This window comes from Rattus norvegicus, chromosome 3, assembly GCF_021556685.1.
Source record: "Rattus norvegicus strain SHRSP/BbbUtx chromosome 3, alternate assembly SHRSP_T2T, whole genome shotgun sequence".
Lineage (NCBI taxonomy): Eukaryota > Metazoa > Chordata > Mammalia > Rodentia > Muridae > Rattus > Rattus norvegicus.
In genome coordinates, this window is record NC_141536.1 from 88070447 (window position 1) to 88079934 (window position 9488).

Below are 9488 nucleotides of genomic sequence, written 5' to 3' on the forward strand. Positions count from 1 at the left end.
ACACACCAGAACTATACAGCTTTGTTCTTTGACTAGACTTTGCCTTCGCTTCGGAAAGGCCTATGAGTATCACTGCTCATTCCTCACCCAACAGTTTAGCCCAAGTTAAAGATATTCAAGCAGCCAACAGGAAGAAATAGATGAAAATAAGCTACCATCCCAGACTGAACAACAAAAAATTCTCAAGTTGAGGCTGAAACAAACTCCCAAGGCTTGAAGAATCTTTCCACTGATCCACATAAGGAAGGTTCTGACTAGATACCAAGCCATTCCCCTTTATCTTCAGCTTTATCCACTTCTGATAAATATACTTACTAATCTGTGTAGCAGCCAGTGTTTCATGGGTACTATTAATATATTAGAAAAGGAAAAGAAAATCCATCAAACAGAAGATACTAAAAATACATATAAACACTAAAGAAACAGTATCTACCTACATACATACACACATGTATATGTGTATACATATACACTCCTGTAAGTTAGTGAGAAAAAAGGAGATAACTTGAGTCTGCTCTTTTGACCTAATGGTACTTTACAAAAGAGGAAATACAAAAGATAGTTAGAAACCAAAGGAATGAAGTTAAAACCACAATACATCATGTTACATAATTAACACATTGAGAAAGATTAAAAGTATTAATACTAAGTGGTGGTGAATATCAGGACAAGAAGTGTCTTTATAATCATGAAACTAGAACAACCACTTGGAAAGCAGATGGTAACATTTGGTACTATTTCCAGTTAAATATAGAAAATGGATATCAGGAGGCATGACCAAGAATACCAGCATTACTTTTTGAGGGGGTGTGCCATAGAGACAGTAATCTCACATAATAGGCTAGCTTCAAACTCACTAGAGAACTGAGGTTGACCCTGAACTCTGATCCTACTGCATTCACCTCTGGAATGCTGGAATTACAGGCGTGAGCCACCTCACTAAGTAACTGTTTATAAAAGCAAAACATTCCAGAAAGCTGGAAACAAGTTAGAGTTCATGTACACAGTGATTTCTGGCATATCCATAAAATGGAATTCAATACACCAGTGGAAAGTAAACTGCTGCCAGTCAATGAATGACTTCACAAATGTCTTAAAAACCCAAACTTGGGGCTGGGGATTTAGCTCAGTGGTAGAGCGCTTACCTAGGAAGCGCAAGGCCCTGGCCTGGGTTCGGTCCCCAGCTCCGAAAAAAGAACCAAAAAAAAAAAAAAAAAAAAAAAAAAACCAAACTCAAAACACTGCATGTCAGTAACGTAAAACCATAATGTCAATTCACGTTTAGAATGCATACAAATGCTGTAAACACGAAGGTAACCAAATAAATTGTTAGCCCAAAAGTCAGGAAAATGGTTACCAAGACACAGTTATAACTGGAAAGTTATGAAGTGTCAATATTACTAATAATAGTAGTAATACTAATAATAATTAGTAATAAGTACTAATAATGATTTCTGATCTGGGTGGAGGTCTCATGAGTAATCACTTTGTGGTTATTTGTTAAACTCTATATTTTGTGCAGTTCTGAATGTGTACTTCACATAATAAAGGTAGGAATAAGGAAAATATTAATATGGAGCATTTTCATTTTCAAAATAGTAGTTATTTTGAGGCCAGCATTTGTAAAACTGCATAGGGAAACATAATAAGCAATATTAAGACGTTTACCAACACTCATTACCTAATGAACACAAAAATGTTATCAATGTAGCCGTCCACTGTATACATAAAAGGCACCCCAAATACAATCAATATTTACTAAATGTTTACTGCTGACCAAAACCAGGTCCAAGCTGTATCCAAGTCTAGCCAGTTAACATAAAAACCTCCATCTCCTCACCAATTTAGCTTTCCGGCTACACTTGTTTCCTACTAAGTCTCAAAAAAACAAGGTATCTAAGGCAACTCAAGCCAGGCACCAAAACACCAGTACCATCATCTTCAGTCTTCTACCAGAGAGCAGCTACTTGGGTTTGATCAAAAATCCTGGTGTCTCACGTTTTCAGGTGGGCAGAGTTGCCATAGCAAGAGCCCTAAGTCAAAACATTTATCCTAACATCGGTGATGATGTAGAAATTGGCCTAAATGGCGTCATAATTCTCAAGAAAAGGTCTGAGATCCAGGGAGACGTTTTTGCAAATTGTCAGAAATTATACCCAAGATTTTTCTGTGTACTTGTATTTTCACAGATGAGAACCGACAACTTGACAATTTCAACCAAAATGGTAGGCAATGCTCCCAACATGGCGACTACATGAAAATGAATGTGGTCACAGCTACGCTATCTGAAATTGGGGGTCCTGTTCCCTTTAGACATGTTTGAATGCCCAATACTCACTCTCAGCTCTTCGAAGGCTTCATCTAACGTGGACAGCTGGTGGCCCCGGTGAGCCCCAATGACTGGACACAGGACACAGATAAGCTGCCTATCTTCCTGGCAATAGGTGCTCAAATCCAGCCCATGGTCTGGACACTTCCTCTTGGCCACTCTCTCCGCTTCCATCTCTATTTCGGGGTCAAATTCGCTTTCTGCCTCAGTTTCCCCTTCTGCCTCAGATTCTCCTTCTTGGTTGTCTTCCTCCGCCTCACTTTCCTGCTCATCTTCCATCTCTTCCTCGCTGTCTTCTTCACTCTCCTCATCACTCTCATCCTCACTGTCTTCCTCTGTCTCGCTCTCTTCTTCCGACTCACTGTCTACCTCCGACTCGCTCTCTTCTTCCCCGACCTCGCTCTCTACCTCCCCCTCGGCCTCCCCTTTGGCCTCGACGTCTTCGGGGAGCGCGTCGTCCCCGCTGGCTGGCGGAGTCCAGGCCTGGGCGCCATGGACGTACGCGGCCAGGCGGTGGCTGAGGAACTTCTGGCGGTGCGCGTCAGCGTGGCGGCGGCAGTAGCAGAAGCCGCAATCGCGGCACACCTCCTCCGCCCCGGGCGCCTCGTCGGGTTCACACTCGTCACACGTGCCGTCGGGAGGCAGCTCCTCGCAGGCCGCGCCCACTCCGGAGGCCATGTGGCTGCAGGGACGAGGCCGAGGCCTAGCAGCTTGCGTACTCTCCGCCTTCGCCGCGGGGCCTCCTCACGCAGGCCCGCCTCCCCGGGGACTGGCCAGCCGCCCCGCTCCGCTGCGCCGCGTCTGCAGCTGCTGAGGCCTGAGGGCCCGGCCAGCCGTCAGCGCTGGGCCTGGCGCCCACTCAGTCTCTCCGCTGCGCGCCGCGCCCCGTCCCTCACGCGCCACTTCCGGCGCGGCAGCCCGCGCCCCGTCGGCCCCTGCGCCGCACTGCTCGGCCTCCGTTGCCGGGCAAAATCGCGGCCGCCGCGGGCCCACGCCGCCCCGGTTCCACTTTACCCACGCCGTCAGCGGCCTCCTTTCACTTCCTGAGTCACTTAAAGCGGCAAGGACCCTTTTCTGCGTTTTCCCGCGGGGCTGAGCATCCCCCCGGAAGGAGAAGCTGGAACGCAGTCTCTTCTCGGGGAGCAGGCGACCGGCCCCGCCTCCCCCACGCCCTCCCTGGAGGTGTCAACCTGACCGAAAACCACTAGCCTGAGGTCCCTGCGGGCTTATGTCACTGTAGAGACAATCTGTCCCCGCCCCATTACAGCCCCAGGATTCTTCAGGGGCCAAGGACCAAGGTGCTTTATCACACCTCATCTGCCCTCCTGGGATTCCATAAGGCCCCCAAAAGGGCTGTCTTGGTTCTTCTAGTATCCCGGGGTCTCAGTCTGGCTGAGCAAACAGGCAACGTTTTCGATCCAAAGCAATACTGCGCCTTGTGTGTTTGCAAAGTCTATTTGCATCCTAGCCTTCTAGGGATTCAAAATCTCTGGGTGATAGCTGTGTCAGGTGAATGGAGGTGCAGGAGATCATATTTTTGAAGTGATATTCCAACTCCCAGTCACTAGCCTGTCACTCTAGATTGAGAACTGACTCCGAGAGAAAGGAAAGCAGCTAATACACATTAAGCGATGTTAAAATGCCCCCAGACCGTGCTGGATCTTTTTGTGGTGTTTTCAAAATCCACTAGAGTCTCCAAATCCTAAGGCCATCACTTAGTTTTGTAATCATGGACAAATTAATTCACCTTTCTGTTTTTCCATTTTAAAAACAAACTAAAAAAACTCCTTCGTGGGGACTTGTGGATTAAATATGAAGTAGTCTGTACTGAAGTGATCACTAAGCTTTATTAATTTTAGCACAGTTTGTAGTTAATGCTGACAATGACCCTTCGAAGGTCATTTTGTATCTTAAATGTAAGACATTTTTGGCAGTCTGCTGGTAATGTAGGCATTCCCCTTCTCTGCCCTCTATGTTGTCTCTCCAGTAACAGAAATTTCCTTGTATTTGAGAGAGGAGAGGGGACATTTTGATCTAGTGGGGCAGAGGAAAAGTGGGTTACAAAATGGAAAATGTCTGGGCAGATGATGCACACTTTCCAGCACTTGGGAGGCAGAGACAAGTGGATCTCGGGTTTCGAGGCTAGTACCTCCTACTTAGGGGTTCCAGGACAGCCAGGGCTACATAGATCTTATCTTTGAGGCTAGTGGGGGCAGAGGGAGGAAAGGAGAAAGGGATGGGTAACCTGGTTTCTTTAAATAAGAGTGCTAGGACTTCCAGATCGCCACAAAAACATCAAGGGATGTAGATTAATAGACATTTTAAATAATGCTTGATATCGCTTAATATATATTTAATCTCTGTGCGGTTTTTTATTAAATATATTTTTTAGACAGGAGTTTTGTTCTTTTTCTTTTTAACTTCAGAACAGTTCTATAGAATGCTGGAAAAATAATTTGTTTTGTTCCAATTCTGTGCACATTTCTGTTTTCCTTCAATGTATTTCTCAGAAAATGACTTCTATGTCTTCACTCAAAACAGGGATTGAGGCACCATTCTGGAAAAAGAAATTGACCAATGGCAACCCAGACTCCAACATTACTCCATCTGTGAGCAGTGTTTGTTGCTTGGTTATTTCCATCTGGGCTGAGAATAAAACTATTTAGGCTTTAAAGGAACACAATGGCATTGTAGTTACAAAATTTTTCAAATGGAAATACATCTTAAAAAGAATTTTTGACTATGCATGGTGGCACACATCGTTCGTTCCAGGTACTTGGAAGACTGAAGCAGGAAAGTTGTATGTTTGAAGCCAATCTGGTCAACTTAATAAGACACTGCCTCAAAACAAGATTAAGGAAAACTGTAAAGACTGTAGCTCAGAGGTAGAGTACTTACCCAGCACACAGAGGCCGGGGGTCAATACCTAGTGCTACACTCCCTAAAAAACACATTTATGGGTCCCAGAGTCTTTGGTAAGAGGAAGTAACATGTTATCATTATTATTTTTGGTTCTTCTTAATTCTAACTTAACAAAACACAATGCTGTGATGTTCAATATGTGATTCTAATCCTCTGATCCTTCTGTGGAAAACGTCTTAGAGAAGTAGATGAAATATTAAAAAGGGACTTTATGAAGTCTGGTGACCTGGTTAGCAGATTCAGTAAGGTAATCAGATTCCCTACTCCTCTCCAGTGAAAGCAGAAGCATCCAACTGTGGGCGCCGTAGTCTCTGTGAATGTCTAGAGATCGGCAGACATACCAATCTATTACTTCCTGGGAATCACCTTACAGTGCAGAACCTGGATAGAGCAGACTTCAGTGCTATCACCTCGTTTCCATGAGTAAAGAAACCAGGAGTGGCTTAACTGTGCTTAACTGTGTGTGGCTCTGGCTTAGAAATATAAGCAAGGACATGGTACTCTAGGCACTTAAAGGCTAATCTGCAAATGTCCTGTGGCCATTGAGAGGACCTAATTTTTACAGGACTGTTTGATTCTCTTGGTAAGCTGAAGTTCCCCAAAGCAAGAGAGAACATGGTGGAAGACATAATGTCTTGTATGACCTAAGCTATACACCATTATTTCCAACATAGATTGTTGGTCACAGAGATAATGTTGTCCTATCAAGTGTTGGAAGAAACTGATCAAGGGCATAAATACCAAAAGATCTAAGTTTTGGGCATCATCTTAAAGGCTACCCAAGTTTACCTTTCGGTCGTCAATGATCTATGCATCTCCCAAAAGTAAAATATTCTCACTTTTTCCCATAGAAATCTCAACCCAACTATCATCACTCCAGACTCAGATCATCTAAACCCACTGTAGATGTGGGTAAAGCCCCCGGGTGTGCTTTAAGATAAGCTTCTCAAGTGTAATTCCTGTTCATCCTAACATCCAGATACACTGGTGGGATAGGCTCAGCATAGCTGAAATAATCTGTTCAAAAGGAAGTTAGGAAGCTCTGAACGGGAAGACCCGTCAGGACCCTTCAGCCCAGTTATGTACGTGTTGGCGTTTGATTGGTTAGGGCTTTCAGGCCTATTGCTGTGTAGGAAGGACTTTCTATAGTTAATGAGTTCACCTGTTGGACTCTTAATTCCTTTTCCATTTAAAGTAATACATGTTTGGAACTGTATACTTTGTCACTTTGATTTCTAATAATAGACTATAGCAAGTCCATATGACACTTTAAGTTACACTTTCTCCATCCCTGTTGGTGATACTTTAAAAAGTCTCCTATAAATACAATTCAGTTTATTCTGCTATACAAAAGTCATACTTATAAATCTGTTCAAAACAAATCCTTCCCCTCAGAGGCGGCCCCCTGCTGAAGCTGCGAGGCGCATATCAGGGCATCTTTGAAGTCCTATTTTTGTCTGAATGATTTTTCCGATTCCTTGGGATGGGCAGTTTTGAGTTCTAAATAAAGGATTGTACAGCCATATTCTCAGTCCATCACTGGTATTTGCAACATCCTGGAATTGTCTTTGTCTAGAAGCCATTTTTTTTTCAGAGCTGAGTCGAACCCAGGGCCTTGCTCTTGCTAGGCAAGCACTCTACCACTGAGCTAAATCCCCAACCCCTGGAAGCCATTTTTTAATTTCAGCATTATCCGCCACCTTTAGCTGGAGATTTTCAAACTAGACGCTTTTTTGAGGCATTCTTCCTTTGGATTTTCTCTTTCCTTTCACATTTAAAAAGGTATCAGGCAATACCTTCAACACTCTTCTGGGAAACGATGTTGGCTACAACATCCAATGATTAGGCGCAGTTTCTATTTTCCACATCACTGTAGGTGGCAGTGCCACTAACCTCCTGTCTCTGTATAACAAATGCCACTTCTAGTTCCCAATAACATTTTCTCACGTACAACTGTCTTGTAGAGAGAATATCCTTGTGTCTATATGGATGTGCACCTGTCAATAATAAATCCGATTGATGGCCTATGGCTTAGGCAAGAAATAGGAAGTGGAACATCCAGGAGGCAGAAAGAATTCTGGGATAGAGCCAAATACCAGAAGATTCGCCCAGACGAATGTGACCAGACAGAAGCACGGTAACTGAGCACAGGTAATAAATAAGCCAAATGGCAGGAAGTAGGGTAAAATAAATGGGATAATTTAAGTTATGCGCCAATAAGAGAAAAAGCCTCGCTATATGGCCAAGGTATTTGTAAATGTGTTTTGAGTCTGAGTTTTATTTCTGGGAGCATGGTGATGAGAGGAAGAATTGGGCCAAACTTCAACATTATCTCAAAGACCATTAGAATTACACTAGTAGCTTCTTTGTGTTTCCTTTTTTTTTTTTTTTAATCTAATTAATATTTACCTCAAAATCTCCTTGCTTCTTCCTGGTGCTCAAGCCTAAAGCCCTTCCAATTTTAGAGTTTTCTTACGGAAGAGCATCACTGAATAAAATCTGTACTCACGATCTATTGCTGCAGAACAGTTACTTCGAACTTTGAGCTATCTTCAGGCCACTCAGCACACTTGGCACTGGCCTTGTCTTCTCCCTGTGGCTAGCAGCAGCTGTGAGGTATCTATCGCTAAGGTGCTCAGCCAGCAGATGTGGAGGACAGAGCATTCTGCAGCTGTGACTCTTGTGAATGCATGTGAGGGTTTCAGAAATAAATGATACATTTCTAAATAGCAAGTGTGTGTCATTATGTGGCTATTAGTCTTAAGCCTTTAAACATTCTGTCATTGAGGATCTCCCTTTGACTCCCTATGACTTTCTGGTCCTGGGAACCTCCTCTAAAAAACTTCAGACAAGACACACAGAGCATAGTGTAGAAGATAGGTAGAGCCTTCTCAGGGGCTGAGAGTGGACAGGGGCCAAGAGGACCTTTGTAAGCAATGCCCACTCTTAAGGGGTGACTGTTGGACAACAGCCAAGGAGAACATTATGCTGATCTAAAAATTTGGCAGGTTTTAGCCTGTTTCTAAAGTCTCTAGAAAAGACTGCTTTTCCTGTGGTGTGAGTTTTCTATCCAAGTGATTGACAGGTCCACTTGGATTGATTTTTACAGGAGGGAACAATGATAAGTACCAGAAAGCCTGCTGCTAAACATTAATTTCACAAAACTTAGTTATCTAATAATAACCTCCCAGGAAGTTTAGAATAGCAATGTCTCTAACTAGGGCCGGAGATAGGGCTCAGATCTCATTCTTTTGACCTGTAATCAGAGATTTGCAGTTTTTACACACACACACACACACACACACACACATCAAAAAAACAACACCAACTTCATAAAGGTTACCCAACCCGAGTGTAACTGAGCTGAGATTCTGGCTCCTTCTTGCTAGGTCCCTCCAATCCCAACTCCCCCACCCCTACCCCTACCTCAGCTGGGATAGCAACGTGTATCCTCTTCCACTGCTTCAAGTACGGAGAGTTAAGGCTAGCGTGATCCATCATGTAGCACAATTAGTTTCAGAAAGGCCTTCAGAAGTTCAAAAAGAGAGCAAGAAGAACTTCAAAGCCCACTGTTGCTGAGAAAGTGGATGGGCCCCCTTCTGCTGCTCAGATTTCTACGAAATTAGACCATCATCTCAGCGCCTGGTTTCATTTTCTCCAACAAGCCCCTGAGATCACCTAAATCTCTTTCTGTTATCATATTAACTACCATCTTATCCTATTATGTCAGTATAGTGAAATATTATACCTCCCAGCCCAGCCCGGCCCGGCCCCACCACAATATAAAGAGTGAAGTCTTTGGGGCTGGGGCTGACTCTGTCCCTCAGAAGGCTGTTGATGGTGGATATACAAAATACCGAGCTGCTTGGTGCAACTTCTGAACACTTCATTTCGTTCAGTGCTCACACGTGAATGGTTGAATGGTTCGCTGCTGCTGTGAACGCTTAGTTCCACCTTAACAGCAAATACCTGCAAAAATAATCCTAGATACATTATCAGCCCTGATCAAGATACTTGAAGACATTCAGTTAGTATGTTATCCGTTCAGCATGCATCATTTTCCTGATCATCGTTTCACTCACCTCAAGAACTCAAAACATTCCCCTGACACTTACGTCATCAGTGCTTTCAAATGCCTTCTATAAATCACTTCCTAGTGGGTGCCTCCATTGTGCCAGTGTGGAAACTGCAGGCTGGGGGAAAGAACATCCAGTCAATTGTGAGTTAATCTCCGACT

The 9488-nt window shown here is 43.7% G+C and overlaps 1 protein-coding gene and 1 long non-coding RNA gene across 3 annotated transcripts in view; one reads left to right on the top strand and one right to left on the bottom strand.

Annotated features, from left to right (window-relative positions):
- Trim44 (tripartite motif-containing 44) overlaps nt 1-3487 on the bottom strand; it is a 135586-nt gene extending 132099 nt beyond the window's left edge. The window contains exon 1 of one of the 2 annotated variants that reach the window (XM_087653270.1): nt 2339-3487. In XM_087653270.1, the coding sequence (XP_087509396.1) occupies nt 2339-3007 (669 nt within the window). In that variant the 5' untranslated portion in view covers nt 3008-3487. 2 annotated transcript variants of the gene reach the window in all.
- LOC108350422 (uncharacterized) lies at nt 2160-7984 on the top strand. The gene is made up of 3 exons (XR_015684517.1): nt 2160-2225; nt 7216-7402; nt 7776-7984. It is a non-coding gene; the product is annotated as an uncharacterized LOC108350422 (long non-coding RNA).
- The last annotated feature ends 1504 nt before the right edge of the window (nt 7985-9488 follow it).